At 39.0% G+C, this 17,643-nt stretch overlaps 1 protein-coding gene across 3 annotated transcripts in view; it reads left to right on the top strand.

The window, feature by feature from the left end:
• Positions 1 to 17,643, top strand: part of LOC150086692 (ATP-dependent chromatin remodeler CHD5-like) — a 683,856-nt gene that overhangs the window by 260,967 nt on the left and 405,246 nt on the right. For all 3 annotated transcript variants that reach the window (XM_090372691.1, XM_090372693.1, XM_090372692.1), the window contains one exon: positions 221 to 429. In XM_090372691.1, the coding sequence (XP_090228817.1) occupies positions 221 to 429 (209 nt within the window). The remainder of the gene's footprint in view (positions 1 to 220; positions 430 to 17,643) is intronic.

The raw sequence follows: 17,643 nt of genomic DNA, 5'->3' as shown, positions 1-17,643 counted from the left end.
TAATGAACGCCTAATTATTTATTTATTTATTCACTTTATTATAATTTAATTTATGTTAATATTTAATATAATTCAATGATAGTATATATATATATATATATATATATATATTCAACCATATTTTATTTATTTTATTAAGTAAGCAGAAATTTTTATTGCTAAAATCATATCTGCATATTCTAACTTTTGTATGCAAGGTGAATATTTTCCCTCCCTTCAGCTTGATGTTTACCATCCGGCACTTTATCGTAATTATTGTCGAAAAAATGATATGGATGAACCACCAGCCCTTGATGATGGAAGCAGCAATCTTGATGGTGAGAAGAAGCAAGAACAACCACGTGATGATTTACATAACTTAGAAGAAAGGTTTTATCGATATGGTATACGTCCTGAATGGTTACAAGTACATAGAGTCATTAATCATAAGTAAGTTCAGTAAATTATTTAATATATTTTTTAAAGTTTTGTCATACTGTTGTATTTGTATTTTGAAAATATTACCAGCTAGGTATGTGATTAGTTTTAATAGCATATTGAAGTGCTTAAACATCTGACACTTTAAAATATTTGATTATTAACCAAGATAAAGCTTATTTTAGACATTGTTTTCTGTTATGCATTAGTGATACTTCTCATCATGGAGCAGGCCATAAAAAAAATTGGAATTTTGCAGTATGTACCTGTATACATTTATATATTGATTTTCATGAATTTCTTAAATCATCTTGATAAATTATAAATGCTTTGCCATTATCTGTAATGCCTTTTTTCAGCTATTTTCTCTGTCTGTTTCTCAAAGCATAGGGAATATGAATGGAGGAGAAAAGTTAATATTGTGAGTTTAGAACTGAATTGCAAATAGCTGGTTTTAACTGATTTAGAGAAAAGTAGACAGATTTAGAGGTGCCAGTTCAGCAAAACAAATACCCCTTTAAATATCTGTAGAAAAGGCATGCAGCATAAACTGAACATCTGTGTCATAGAGCGGAGCAAGAGAGTAGTCAGTAATTAACCAGACTACTCCTGTTTCAATAGGGTCAGTGGGGTAAATTATTCTGAGTTTTTGGGATGCAGCCCTCAAAACTTCTCACTTCAATAGTGTAAGAGTTCCCCTCTTCCCCATTGCTGATATAAAACACTCCAATCTCCTGGAAAGGTTTCCCACTAATGAATGATAGACTGCAGCAGGTGTGGTCCTCCATTCCTCTTGCAAAGCAGCAACCACCCTCGAGGGATATGTTGGTCTGACTCTAAATAGATATTCCAGTTCTTCCCATAGGTGTTCAGTAGGATTCAGCTCTGGACTCTTCACCAGCCATTCCAAATTTTGAATATTCGTGTTCATGAGCTATTCTTCAAACATTCATAGCACCAGTGGTATGACATGGGGCATTATCCTGTTGAAACAAACACGGTCTGTAATAAAGAACTGCCACATCACAGGAAGCATGGAATTGTCTAAAATGTTAAAGTAGACATCTGCATTTGTGGTTACCTGTAAAACCAACAAAGGTCCTAGGCTGTACCATGAATGTTACACAATAAACTTACCCCCACCAAATGAATATAAAACACCATTATGTGTGGCATTTGTGGATTATGAAAAGGCATTTGACTCCATACAGCATAAGGCAATGTTTCGGGCAATAGAAAGACATGGCATAGATACCCCATATATTATGATTTTGAAGAAAATATATGAGAGTGCTACCTCCTTTATTAGACTAGACAAAGACAGCAGGAAATTTAAAATCGAGAAAGGAGTTCAACAAAGAGACACAATATCTCCGAAGCTGTTTACTGCTGCCCTTGAGGAAGCTTTCAGAAGATTAGACTGGTCGCAGAAAGGAGTCAATGTGAACGGAGAGTACATAAACCATTTACGATTTGCAGATGACATTGTGGTCATAAGCCACGATCCCAAAGAATTAGAGGAAAATCTTAATCAGTTATGCAAAGTTAGTAAGGATTTTGGACAAAAGATGAATATGGCTAAAAAAAAGTAATGATGAACAAGTATGCCACAGAAAGGAAAATTATGATTGAAGGAGCAGTAATTGAAAAGGTGGAGTTATATACTTATCTGGGACAAGTTATTAGCTGTAATAATGATAAATGGCTGGAAGTCAAGAGAAGAATAAATTTGGATGGATAGCATTCAGGAAATATAGTCACATACTGAGGAGCAATATCCCAATTTGTCTGAAACGTAAAATAATGAACCAGTGTATACTACCCACCATTACTTATTGAAGTGAAACTTGGGCACTCACCAAAAGAATGGAAGAGAAGCTGAGAACTACACAGTGAAGAATGGAACGAATTATATTGGGAATCAGACTGTTAGATAAGAAGAGAAACAATGGATTAAGCAGCAAACTCAAGTAAAGGACATTCTTATCAAAACTAAAGAACTAAAATGGTTTTGGGCAGGACACATAGCTCGAAGACATGATGACAGATGGAGTAAGAGAATAACAGAATGGTACCCAAGAGGAGCTAGAAGAAAACCTGGAAGACAACAACGGAGCGGAGATGGATAGATGAAATTCATGAGTTTGTGGGTAGTAAATGGATGGCAATTGCACAAAACAGAATGAACTGGAAAGTTGCTGGAGAGGCCTTTATTCTGCAGTGGATTGAAATTGGCTGATGATGATGATCCACCTCCACAAAACACCAGATGGGAGTTTGTTCCAACAGTCAACCCCCACCCACTGGCAGAAGGCAAATTTCTGCACATCTGACATACAACTATCCTCCTTCAACTCGAATTTATGCCCTCTCATGTGTGCAGTCTCAGCAATTGGAAGGATTCCATCAGCATTGAGCTTACTCAATCCATTCAAGGCCATAAACACCTTACTCAGATCCCCTCATAGGTATGCAGTCTCTAGACATTGCAATTTGCAAAACTGAAGCTTTTCCTGGTAAGAGCACGCCTTTTGCTCCCCTCACCAATCTTATTGCTCTTCTCTGCACCCATTTCAACAGATCCACATCCTTATAAAATGATACTTCCAGACATATAGGCATTATTAAAGGTGTGGCCTAACTATTGCCTTATACAAAAGAATAATCTCCTCTCTGTCCCTGTTACCAAAACTTATATGTATCATTGACAAAACCCCAAGAGATGTCCTGGACGCCTGTATGCACTGCTCAGAGAACTTCATATCTGACTACACAATTACCCCTAGGTCTTATTCATTCTCCACTGCCCCGAGTGTGATACCGTACGGTTTGTACATTAATCTGGGATTACTACTCCTCATCTGAAATACTTTGCATTTGGATATTTTAAACTTTAATTGCCACTTCCCAAGCTATCTGCCTAATTTGTCTAGATCTTATTGCAGTTACATTCTCTAATCACTGTGATTAACTGCCCTACCAATCATCTGCAAACTTAGATATTAAGCCTTCATCAATGTCATTATTAAATATAGAACACAGTGGGCCCAGAATTGAACCCTGGAGGACTTCACTAATCACATCAGTCCAAGAAGATCAGTGCGTATTGGTAGCCAATCTCTGTCTTCTGCCACTCTTAATATCCTTTAATCCATAGCAGCAAATTACTTTTAATGCCACACTGCTCCAACTTGAATAGCAGTCTTTTATGTGCAATAAAATTTTACATTAACAAATGTAAAGTACTACATATGTAAGGAATCATATGCTGTATGATTCCTTTCGTCTCAAAGGTGGTACTTGTGATATTCCCTGTCAGAGACTTGGCAATTTGGAATCTCCTCTCTTTTTTATCTTCTCTGGCTTAAAATCTCTCTATCTCATTGTGTCAAATTCATTTGTTGTCTCTGCCGTTCTTCCAACTCCACTAATCACTTGGAGCTCTTTGACCTCCTCTCTTTGCAACTTGACTTTCTCCAGTCCAACTTTCCTAACAGTGAGGTAATTTTCCTTGGTGATTTTAATGTTCACAAATCCAGCTGGCTTCCGTTTTCTAGTCACACGACCCAGCTGGTCGTGATGCTGAGGCTTTTGAAATTACTAATGACTTAGCACAGATTGTTCATTTACCTACAAGAATACTGGACAATCCTAATCATACAACCAATACGCTTGATCTTTTTCTCACAAACAACCCTTTTAAGTACACGGTCAAAGTGAGAGGTCCTTTAGGCACTTCAGTTCACAACTTGGTGATTGTCTCTTCTCCAATGAAAACTTTATCTCATGGCTATTCCCAACCTCGAGTGGTTTGGCATTACAAGAATGCAAAATGGGATGACCTGCGAGACTTCCTTTCTTCTTTTCCTTGGTCGGATTACTGTTTCAAAACTTCTGATGTCAGAAGTTTGCTCAGATCATGTCAGTGAAATTATTCTTGCAGGAATAGAATCCTTTATCCCACACTCCAGTTTAAAATCTCGTCCTTTATCTAAACCTTGGTTTTCCAATAAATGTGCTAAGGCTGTTTAAGAGAAGAATGTTACATATCGTAATTGGCTTGTTTCTAATTCTTCAGTTTCATTTTCTGCCTACACCAAAGCTCGCAACAGTTGTAAAGCAGTTATTAATCAGTCCAAACTAGAGTTAGCATTAGCATTAGTAGAGGCATTTGATGCAAGAAAGCAAGCTTATGCAGCATCAGCCAAAAAAAAAAAAAAACCACTTTCACTTCACCCCTCTGTTTGTTCAAAATACCTGTCCAGCTGAGCCATCAACTTATTTAGGCTATCAACTTCCACGACAAGCGATGGAAGTCTGTTCCACCAACCAACCACCCGCTGGCTAAAGGCAAATTTCCGCACATCTATCCTACATCTGTCTTTCCTCAATTTGAATTTATGCCCTCTCCGGTGATTATTCTGAGCGAGAGGAAGAATCCCATCAGCATTGAGCATGCTCAAACCATTCAAGGCTTTATACACCTCTATCAGATCACCTCGCTGGTGCCGTCTCCGGACACTGTAATATGCAAAACTTAAGCCTTTCTTCGTAAGAGCACCCCTTTGTTCCATTTAATACTCTTGTTGCCCTTCTCTGTACTCATTCCAGCAGCTCCACGTCCTTCTTGAAATGAGGCCTCCAGACCTGTATACAGTACTCTAGGTGTGGCCTGACCATTGCCTTATACAAGGGAATAATCACCTCCTGATCCCTGCTAGAAAAATTCCTATATATCATTGACAATACACCATGAGCTACTCTTGCAGCCCGTCTGCACTGCTCAGAGAACTTCATATCTTCCTGCACAACCACCCCCAGGTCCCTTTCATTCTCTACCACTGTCAGTGTAGTACCACAGAGTTGATACGTTGCTCTGGGGTTGCTGTTTCCCATGTGTAGTACTTTACATTTGTCAATGTTAAACTTCATTTGCCACCTCTCAGCCTATCTGCTCAACCTTTCGAGATCCTGTTGAAGCAGCATGGTGTCAGTAGTGTCCTTGACAACCCTGTCTACCTTTGTATCGTCTGCAAACTTTGACATTAAGCTTGATATACCATCATCAATATCATTTATGAATACAGAAAACAATAATGGACCCAACACTGAGCCCTGAGGGACTCCACTAATAACATTAGTCCACGACGAGCAGTGTCCATTGATTACCACTCTCTGTCTTCTTCCCCTCAGCCACCCCTTTATCCACAGCAGCAATTTGCCTCCAATGTCACACTGCTCCAATTTGTGCAGCAGTCTTCCATGTGCAACAGTATCAAAAGCCTTTCTAAGATTCAAGTATATAATATCAAAGTTATTCCCTGCATCCAGTTCCTTTGTGACTGCATCATAGTATCCAATCAAATTGGTCAGGCAAGACTTCCCCTTAACTAAACCATGCTGTGTCCGAGCTATAACTGAAGTCTTGTCTAAATGATCCTGCAGTGCTTCTTCAACTAGTGCCTCCATTAATTTTCCTGGAACAGAATTTAAACTCACAGGTCTATAATTACTTGTGTCAGCCTTTGATCCTCCTTTGTGAATTGGGGTCACATTTGCACATCTCCAATCTGTGGGTACCTCCCCTGAGTCCAAGGAAGCTCTCATAATTATGGCTAAGGGTTTGCTTACTTCCTCTGCTGCTTCCTTTAATATAACTGGATAGATCCCATCCACCCCATGTGCCTTTCTTGTGTTTATCTTCAACAATTTCTCCTCCACTTTACTCTCAGTTATTACAAGATTCTCTAGCTTACTGCTAGAGTTGAATACACCTCTGGCTTTCCCCTCGCTAAATAACTCCTCATGTGTGAATGTCGATGCAAAATATTCATTTAGTTTGTTAGCTACCTGAGCAGGATCATCAACAGTTGACCCATCGATATCAAGTGGACCAATCTGATTCATCCCCTTCCTTCTAGAGTTTACATAAGTAAAGAACGCTTTGCTGTTTTTCTTTGCATCCCTTGCCAAAGATTTCTCGTAATCTGCCTTCGCCTGCCTAACCTCCTTTGTAACTTGGTTACAGATTAACTTGTATCTATCATAGGCTTCTGTGTCATGTGTTAATTTGTATGTATCCCATGCATGTTTCTTCTCTGCCATATGCCTCATCAGTTCATCTGACATCCATTTAGGCCTAAACCTTGAACAATATTTCTTAGTTGGTATGTAAAGCCTAGTAGCTTCCAAGATAAGTTCTTTGAATGCTTCCCATTTTGCATTTGCTGTTGGTAACATCATCAGTTGGTCCCACTGTATAGAATTTAAATACTGTCTCAGTCCATTGTAGTCGCCTTTACGAAAGCAATAACCCTTCCCTTTACCCCTGATGGTAGTTACCTCTTTGAGTAAATCCCACTTCAGCACACTGTGATCACCGCCACCTAGTGGTTCATTTATCTGCAGATTCTTAATGCATGAAGAATCATTGCTGATAATCAAATCAAGAGTGTTCCTCGCTCTAGTTGCCTCCCGAACATGCTGATGTAGAAAATAAATCCACAAAAGCCTTGCTAGTGTGTGAGTGACCAGCCCCCAAATTCCAGTCAATATCTGGGAAATTAAAATCTCCCATTATAAGACTCTCTGATTTACTGACCCACTCTATTTCCCTGTACAGTTTCTTATTATACTCATCAGAGTCATTAGGCCTATAGCACACTCCTACTCTCAATTTTGACCTCCCGGTGCTTATGTCACACTAAACTGACTCGACACTGCACTGTCCAGCGATGTCGACTGGCTTCACTTCCTTGGAATTTAGGTATATCTTAACTAATAGCATAACCCCTCCTCCCTTCCTATCCAGTCTATCCTTTCTGTAGACGTTGTACTTCTCAAATTCCAGTTCTGCATTCCTTATATCTGTGTGACACCAAGTCTCTGAAATCCCAACAATATCTGCCTTTGATGTTTTGAGCAATACCTCAAATTCATCAAATTTATTTACTAAACTCCTAGCATTGGTGTACACGCAAGTATACATGCACCTATTTCTATTCTTAGCTACCCTAACACAACCCATGTGTTTACTTGTACCGCAATGACTCCCAGCTGTCTCTGAAATATCCTGCATCTTGTTTTTCAGGCTTCTGCTCATTCCAGTAGAAGCAGTGCAAGAATCTCTTTCACCTCTGCCAGTGGCTACTGTTAATCTATTCGTCTTTGTCTCCCCCCAAGCTAGCAGTTTTGCGACCCACCTAACACTGCCTCGATAGCATCACCAAATATTCTTGCACCCATTCTATTTAAGTGTATCCCATCCCTGTAGAAGCAATCTCTCCTGTTAACAAGTACAGTCCGGGCTGAAAAAAATTCTACCCCTTGAGCCTTACACAATCTTTCCAGGGCCGAATTGATCGACAAGGCTCTCATCATATACTCCCTCCTATCGTGTCTGGGCAGAATTGCAGACACTTTCAAATTCAACCCTATTTCACGGCTTTTTTTCAACATTGACCTGTACTTGTTAAGCAATTCTGCCGGTCTCCTACTCTTGATATCATTAGTGCCAACGATAATCACCTTTTGTGCCCTTAAGTCTGAGTTTGAACAGGCTAAGAGTAGAACACTTGCTTCTTGCCCTAATGGTAGCCGAGCATTCTGGTCTCTTGCCAAAGCTATTGGCTGCAACTTTTGCCCATCTCTGCTCCCACCTCTGTCTAAACCAGATGGCTCTGTTGTCACTTCAGCCAAGGATAAAGCTGACCTGCTAGCATCCCATTTTTCTTCCTGCTCATGTATTAATGATCTTGGTAAAACACCTCCCACCATTCCTAACACGCTCCATTCAATGCCTCCTGTGGTCTTCCGTCAAAAGGATATCAGAAGGATTTTGACGAATCTTGATGCTAAGAAAGCTCCAGGTCCCGATGGTATTTCTCCACTTGTTCTCAAAACCTGTGCTCCTGAATTTACTCCTATTCTTTTCCGTGTTTTTTCACTTTCTTATGCCAAAGGTGTTTTTCCTTCTGCTTGGAAATATGCTCATATCCAGCCAGTTCCTAAAAAGGATGACAAATCCATCCCATCCAATTATCGTCGCATTGCAATTACTTCTACTCTTTCTCAAGTAATGGAGAAATCAATTAACCACCAAATCTTAAACTACCTAGAAATCTTCCGTCTGATCAACGATCGCCAGTATGGATTCCGTCAGTGGTGATATTCTGGCGTATGTTACCCATTTATGGACTAATTCAATGGAAAGATTCGGTGAAACACAAGTAGTTGCTCTTGACATCTCAAAGGCTTTTGATTGTGTTTGGCATAAAGGTCTTTTAAACAAGCTTCCATCTTATGGTTTGCCAACTGTTTTTAGTAATTGGTTATCCAGCTTTCTCTGATTGCTCACTGAGGGTGATGGTAGATGGCTGTCTGTCTTCTAACTTCTCCACTAATGCCGGTGTCCCCCAAGGTTCAGTTCTTTCCCCCACTCCTTTCCTCTTGTATATTAATGACATTCTTCCATTGACTGGAAATCCTATCCATAGTTTTGCCGATGATAGCACATTGCAGTCCACTTTCCATTTTGAGAAACCTTTTTCTGCTCAATCAGCTTCAACTTCTCAAAAATCTACTACCAATTCCTTAAATGCCGATCTTTAGGTAATTCTCCAGTGGGGCAATGACAACTTAGATGATTTCAACCCTTCTAAAACTCAGTCTTGTCTTATATCTCGCAAAAAGGATTCTTCTGCTCCTATGCTTATCTTTAGTGGCACTCTGATTTCTAGGCAAAATGATATATCTCTTTTGGGCATTACCCTGACTTCTAAGCTCTCTTGGCACAAGCACATTACAAATATTGCTTCCTCTGCATCTAAAAAACTTGGTTTTCTCTTTCGCTCTCGGCGTTACTTTTCTTTTAAACAGCTATTTACACTGTATAAATCGCAAATCAGCCCTGCCATGGAATATTGTTCCCACATCTGGGGGTGGTGACCCCAAAACCTCTCTTAGGCTTCTTGATTCCATTCAGAAGAGGGCAGTTAGGTTAATTAATGATTCATCTCCAACAGTCTCTCCACTCGCTTTCTCATAGACGTACTGTTTCTGCTGCATGCCTCTTCTACAGATATTTCCATGGGCACTGTTCTTCTGAATTGGCTTCTATAATTCCCACTCTCTCTTTCAAAAAAGTCCAAACACATGCCACCACCAGCCGACATCCATTTACTGTCCAACTTCAAACCCACAGAACTAACTTTTCATCTTCCTCATTTATTCATTCAACTGCCATTTACTGGAACAACCTTCCTTCATACGTATTTCCTGAAAATTGCAATCTACAGAATTTGAAGACCAATGTCAACAAATATATTCTTTCATATTCTCAACCTCCAACCCAAGCACGGTACTAAGTACTATAGGTTCTAATACCTCTCGTGTTTGGGGTTCACATAAAAAAAAAAAAAAAAAAAAAAAAAAATGGCAAGCAGTAGCCCCAGAGTAATGTATCAACTCTGTGGTATTATACTGATAGTGGTAGAGAATGAAAGGGACCTGGGGGTGGTTGTGTAGGCAGATATAAAGTTTTCTGAGCAGTGCAGACAGTCTGCAAAAGTAGCTCATGGTGTCTTGTCAATGATATACAGGAATGTTTCTAGCAGGAATAAGGAGGTGATTATCCCCTTGTATAAGGCAATGGTCAAGCCACACCTTGAGTACTGTATACAGGTCTGGAGGCTTCATTTTAAGAAGGATGTAGAGCTGTTGGAATGAGTACAGAGAAGAGCAACAAGATTAGTGAATGGAACAAAGGGTTGCTCTTACGAAGAAAGGCTTAAGTTTTGCAAATTACGGTGTCTAGAGACTAGGACCTGCTAGGTGATCTGATTGAGGTGTATAAAGCCTTGAATGGTTTGAGCATGCTCAGTGCTGATGGGATTCTTCATCTTGCTCAGAATAATCACCTGAGAGGGCATAAATTCAAATTGAGGAAAGACAGTTGTAAGATAGCTGTGCGGAAGTTTGCCTTTAGCCAGTGGGTGGTTGATTGCTGGAACAAACTTCCATCTGTCGTTGTAAAAGTTGAATAGTTGAAAAGTTAAATAGATTCAAGGCAGAACTTGAGAAACATTTGGAGTGAGTGGATGGGTGAAATAAGAGGTTTTTTTTGGCTGATGCTATATAAGCTTGCTTTCTTCCATCATGTTCCTTTGCTAATGGTACAGTTCTCATAGAACTGTCTTGTCCTTTAATCTGTTTTTGTGGCCAGCAACATCTAAACTGCACACATACACACATTTCAACCCAAGCACGGTACTAAGTACTATAGGTTCTAATACCTCTCGTGTTTGGCGTTCTCATAAAAAAAAAAAAAAAAAAAAAACATAATGCAATAGTCTCAACTCTCATAACAGAATAGGTGCCTCCGTAACCAGGTGGGCAGGAGCAGCAGTGTATAGTAAACGCTTCTTGATTAGATTGGGGTTCAAGCCCGTGACCACCAAATACAGAGGATGCGGAAAGGTCAGGGAATGACCACCGCATATCCCCGGAGCAATATGGCCTTAGTTGCTAATGCTCCTAAAAACCAAACAACAACAACAACATAACAGAATAGGCTTGCCTTTGCAATGAGTTGCTCTGGAATTGTGCTAAACAAGTGACTTGCCAATAGGTTAACTGACCATTTTTTTTAAAAGATGAGATTGCTATGATATCCTGCTTCAGGACTATGTGGTCCCTTATCAGATAGCAGGTAGGTTCTAGTAACAACACACAGACAAAACAGTTATAAAGAATTTGTTCGATGTGAGCTGTCATGCAGTATACAAAATCAAAGTTTTTAAAGTTGTAATATAGCTAAAGCTGTCTGCTGAAAGTCATGCAAAACCAGAGCAGCTGTTGCAAGGTCAAATTTGTTCTGTTGTGAGAATTAGGACCATTGTATTAAAGTCGCTGAACACGATGATCACAGCTTGATTCTTTTGCCCTAGACTACACTATGACGTTTCTTTGCATTATTTGTGTGTGTGCACTATGGAGGTTTAATGGTGCATGAGCTTCTGTGAATTATTCATGCTTACAAAAACAGATGAAAGGATAAGTTATATAAACTTATTACATGTTTATATGAAAATAAAATCAGTTTGTGTATTTCATGAAATGGGTCCTCTAAAACTGCTCAACCACTAAGTATACCTCTGGAAAATTTTAAAATCCTTTACCCACGGATGCTGGATTTTAAAGTGTTGCCTATGTAATAATTCCCGAAAAATCTTATCATAGCAGAGATTTCCTCTGTTCTTTTATGCTTTTTTGTTATGTGATGTCTCTTTGTGTTTATAAAGATTGGATGATTTTGAAAATGTTTTTCCAGAGGAGTCACACTTATATGGTTTCTCTTTAGTATGTATTCTTAAGTGTACTTAAAAGGTCTGAATTTTGCAAAAATGGCATTTCACAAAGTTCACAAATAAATTTCTTCTCATTGTTATGAAAAGCTCTTTGATGTCTTATAAAATATGATGGCACAAATATGCCTTACCACACACTTCACAAATTAATGTTTTGACATTAGTATGAATTCTTTTATGCCTAATAGGGTTTGATGAATGTGAAAATGCGACTCCACAAGTTTTACGTTTATACTTTGTGACTTCTACTATGTATTCGAAGGCATCTTAATTCACAAAATTCTTTGCCACAAGTTTCACACTTGAAAACATCCTTTATAATATGAAATCTTTTATGTGTGCTAAGGCTGGACGATGATGCATATGATTTCCCACAGACTCGACAAATATATGGTTTTTCTTTGGAGCTGCTCATTCTAACAGTTTTTCTAATTTGCTTAGTTTCATATACCTAAAATGGCAAAATAATATTAAATATTATATAAGAAGAATTTAAATGAGTCACTGAAAGCTGCTGATTTTAAATGGCAGCATATTTTTAAGCACATATCATTTATATAAGCTTATGAAATGAAACAGACTACATACAAATGAATCAACTGTCATTTACTGATTAACTTATTAAACAGAGATATATCTGTATATATGCTAATCAGCAGATATCTGCAAATTCTGGTACTAGATTTTATTGTATTGGCAAAATTAAAGGGATAGTGAGATACAGGGTCTCTGTGAAGTGGGTTAGCAACAAGCAACTAAAAATTCCCCTTTATTTGATGAAGAGAGGTTTAAAGGGCACAAAAGTAACTTAGTATTACTAATTAGCCCCAGGGGCTCACATCTCTTGAGTATGGGCTTGGCACACCCAAGGTCCTGAGCTGGATATCATCATTCTTCTCTTTCTTGGTGATTCCCTTCTACTTCTGACTCTCTCTCTCTCTCTCTCTCTCTCTCTCTCACACACACACACACACACACACACACACACACACACACACACACACACACACACACACACACACACACACACACAGGGTAAAGGTGCCTCTGTAGCCAGGTGGGCAGGAGCAGCAGTGCGTAGCACACGCTTCTTGATTAGACCGGGGTTCGAGCCAGTGCCCACCAAATACGGAGGATGCAGAAATGTCAGGGAATGACCACCGCATATCCCCGGAGCAATATGGCCTTAGTTGCTAATGCTCCTAAATAACAAATAACAAACACAGGGTAATTCAGTTTTTTTTTTTTTTTTTTTTTTTGTCTGGTGCAGCATAAACCTCAGGCTTCCTTGCACCATATTACTAATGATAATAATAATATCAAAAGCTTTTCTGAAATCTACGTATATTATTTTTTGCATCCAGTTCTTTTGTTACTGCACATAATTATTGCATCTCATATCCAATCAGTTTGGTCACACAAGATTGCCCCTTATCAAATCCAAGCTGTGCCTGCTTTATAACTGTATTCCTGTCTAGATGATCCTGCATTAGTTCTTTAACTAGTGACTCCATTATTTTCTCTAGAACAGAAGTAAAGCTAACAGGTCTGTAATTACTTATGTCTCTTGTTGTGAATTTGGGATATATTTGCATATCTCCAGTCCATAGGGATTTCCCCTGAATCCAGGGATACTCTCCTAATTTTGTCTAAAGGTTTGCTTAATTCTTTTGCTGCTTCCTTTAATATAAATCCCATCAAGCTCAGGTGTCTTTTTTACATTTAGCTTCAACAATTTCTCCTCCACTTTCCTTTCGCAAAATTATTCGCCTCCCCACCAGAATTTCACTAACTTTGGCATCTACCATCCCTAAAAAATTTCCTCATGTGTGAATGTAAATGCAAAATATCCATTCATTTGACTGCAGCCTGATCACGATCATCAACAGTTTATATTATCTCTCTTCATATTTATTCATTTTTACCTTTCTATTCATATCTAGTGGACTAATGTGATTCAGTCCCTTCCTTCTGCTGTTTATTTAAGTAAAGAAGTCTTTGCTGCTTTTCCTTGCATTCCTTATACTGACTTCTTGTAACTTGCCTTAGTTTGCCTAACCTCCTTTGTAACTTCATTACAGACTAATTTATGCTGTACACATCTGTATCACCCAATAATTTATTTGCATCCTATGCATTTTTCTTAGGCGCCTCCGTAGCCAGGTGGGAAGGAGCAGCAGTGCGTAGCACACGCTTCTTGATTAAACCGGGGTTCGAGCCCGTCACCACCAAATACGGAGGATGCGGAAAAGGTCTGGGAATGACCCCCGCATATCCCGGAGCAATATGGCCTTAGTTGCTAATGCTCCTAAAAAAAAAAAAAAAAAAAAAAACCAAAAAAAAAAAAAAAAAAGCATTTTTCTTCTCTGCCACAAGTCTCATAAGTTCTGACATCCATATAGGTCTATGACTTGAACTATATCCCTTAGTTGGTACAAAAAGCTTGTACCTTCTACGATAACATTCCTGAATGCCTCCCATTTAGAATTTGCTGTTGGTAAGTTCGTCACTTGGTCCTTCTGCATAGAACTTAAAAACTGTCTGAGACCGCTATAGTAACATTTATGAAAGGAAAAGCCCTTTCCCTTGCCTTTGACAGTAGTTATATCTTTAAGTAAACCCTACTTAAATCCTACTTAAATTACTGTCAAGCAATTACAGACCAGTTAGTTTAACTTCTGTTCCGGGTTAAATTATGGAGTCAGTGGTTAAAGATGAATTGCAGGATCATCTAGACAAGACTGCAGCAATAATTCAAATGCAGCATGGGTTTGTTAAGGGAAAGTCTTGCCTGACAAATTTGATTGGTTATTATGATGTGGTTACAAAGGAACTGGATGGGAAAAAAAATTTTGATATCATATATTTGGATTTCAGGAAAGCTTTTGACACTGTTGCACATGGAAGACTATTGTACAAATTGGAGCAGAATGGTATTAAGGGTAAGTTGCTACAATGGATAAAAGGATGGTTAAATGGAAGAAGACAGGGTGGTAAGCAATGGTTGCTGCTCTTCGTGGACTAATGTTATTAGTGGAGTCCCACAGGGTTCGGTGTTGGGTCCACTGTTGTTTTGTATATTTATCAATGATATTGATGAAGGTATATCAGGCTTAGTGTCGAAGTTTGTGGATGATACAAAGGTTGGCAGGGTTGTTAATGACAGTAATGGCAGTGTGCTACTGCAACAGGATCTAGATAATTTGGGCAGATGGGCTAAGAAGTGGCAACTGAAGTTTAACCTTGACAAATGCAAAGTACTGCATATGGGTAGAAGCAACCCGAGAGAAAAGTACCAACTGTGTGGTACTACACTTAAGGTGGTAGAAAATGAAAAAGACTTGGGAGTAATTGTGCAGTCTGATATGAAGTTTTCTGAGCAATGCAGACAGGCTGCCAGGGCAGGTCATGGGAGTTTTGTCAATGATACATACGAATTTTGCTAGCAGGGAAAAGGAGGTGATTGTCCCTCTGTATAAGGCAATGGTCAGGCCACGCCTTGAGTACTGCGTACAGGTCTGGAGGCCTCATTTTAGGAAGGATGTAGATTCTAGGCACCCGCGCAGTGATCTGATTGAGGTGTATAAGGCCTTGAATGGGTTGAGCACGCTGAATTCTGATGGGATCCTTCCACTTGTTCATATTACAAACCTAAGGGGGCATAAATTCAAATTAAGAAAGGACAGATATAGAATAGATGTGCGGAAATTTGCCTTTAGCCAGCGGATGGTTAATTGCTGGAACAAACTTCCATCTGTCGTTGTGGAAGTTGATAGGTTGAATAAATTTAAAGAGGAACTGAACAGGCATTTGGAGGGAATGGTGTGATTTTGTTTTTTTTGCTGATGCTGCATAAGCTCATACACTTGCTTTTTTGCATGACATGCCACTACTACTACTACATCAACACATTGTGATTGCTGCTACCTGGTAAGTTTTTTATATGCAGATTCTTAATGCATGAAGGTATGCTGATAATCAGATCAGTAGTATTGTTTTTTCTTGTATCTCTAACATGCTGGTGTTGGAAAGAGTCTTCCAATAAATCCACAAAAGTCATGCTATTGTGTTAGTGACCAATCCACAAGATTTAGTCAATATCTGTAAAGTTAAAGTCCAGAATTAAAAAACATTCTGATTTATTCACCCACTATATATGCGTGTATAGTTGTTCGTTATACTCGTCCCAGCCTTTAACACATTTATTCTTACCCTCATTTTTGTTTTTCCAATGTTTATGTCACACCAGACTTGCTTAACATTGCACTGGATGTACTACCTTAGATTTGATGTGCTTCTTAACTAAGAGAATGACCCATTCCCCACCCACACACACACTTGCACTGTTTGTCCTTTCTGTACAAACATTTCTACTTTCAGTTCTACTCCAATGTCTACATCATTACTTCAAATTCATCAAAGTTTTTGCTATTCTCCTAGCTTTAGTGTACATAAAAGTATACCTTCAACTATTTCTACTCTTAGTAACCTAATGCAGTCCATGTATTTGCTTGTTCCATGAGGACAGCCAGCAATTCTTGAAATCTCCAACACCTTTCTTTCCGGGATGCTGCACGTTCTAATAGGTGCCTCCGTAGCCAGGTGGGAAGGAGCAGCAGTGCGTAGCACACGCTTCTTGATTAGACTGGGGTTCCAGCCTGTCCCCACCAAATACGGAGAATGCGGAAAGGTCAGGGAATGACCACCGCATATCCCAGAGCAATATGGCCTTAGTTGCTAATGCTCCTAAAAACCAAATAACAAACAAACAAACAAACAGCATGTTCTAATAGAAGCAGTGCAAGAGTCACTTTCATTTCTGCTTGTGGCTGCTGTTAGTTTGCATATCCTCTAGATAGCAGTTATCTGATGCACCTAATACTGCCTCGATAGCATTAGCAAATAATCTAGTACTGCTTCTATTGAAGTGTATCCCATCCCTGTAGAAACTCTCCCCCCCCGTTAAGAAGCAGAGACTACTCTGAGAAAAATTATACCCCATGAGCCTTGCACAATCTCTCCAGGGCTGAACTGATTGATAAGGCTATCATCATGTACTTCCTCCTGTTGTGTCTGGGCAGGATTGCAGACATTTTCAATTTCAGTCCTAACTCATAACTTTTTCTCAACGTTGCTCTGTACTCATTAATTAAATCCTCAGGTATTCTACTCTTAATATCATTAATACCAATGTGTGCAACAATATCACCTTTTGTGGCCTTAGATAGCTGCTCTACTTCATCATTTACTTTAGCACCCACCCCTCCAGCAGACATACCCTGGTCCTGTTCCACCTTTTCTTTTTGCAAAATATCTTTCCCACTTCACTGTAAATCTAATCATCAACTATAGCTACTTCCTTTGAGACCATGGATCTCTGCTGCAGAGAACTTTTTTGTGTTGTCTGATGCTGGAGCGTGGGCTGATGCATTTGGCTGAAATACTGTAACATGTTACGGTATTTTAGTATATTATTTCACTGTTTTTACCAAGTTTGCACTTAACCCTCTCATGCTCTTTGCAATGAACACACGTACGCACACACTATGGCTCATCAGGTTCTGCTAAAGGTAGCTTGCATAAAGGGCACAAGTTACACACATAACGTAATGTTGAGTTGTAGGAGAATTTCCTTTGGAAGTTCTCCCCTTCGTGTGGAAGACAGGCACTGGACAATCAAAATATACAGCAGCTGCATTCAGCTCGTACATTAGTATTAGTATTAGTATTAGTAACGGCCACATGGTGCAAAAAAGCCTATGGCTTATGCTGCACCAGCCAAAAAAAAAAAAAAAAAAAAATCCGAACAAAACAATGATAAAAACAAAAAATAAATAAATAAATAAACTAAATAATAAGA

The sequence above is a fragment of the Mastigoproctus giganteus genome, chromosome 4 (genome assembly GCF_048544385.1).
Source record: "Mastigoproctus giganteus isolate SK-2022 chromosome 4, ASM4854438v1, whole genome shotgun sequence".
NCBI lineage: Eukaryota > Metazoa > Arthropoda > Arachnida > Uropygi > Thelyphonidae > Mastigoproctus > Mastigoproctus giganteus.
The sequence above is the reverse complement of the archived record's forward strand: the minus strand, read 5'-3'. Positions and strand labels throughout refer to the sequence as shown.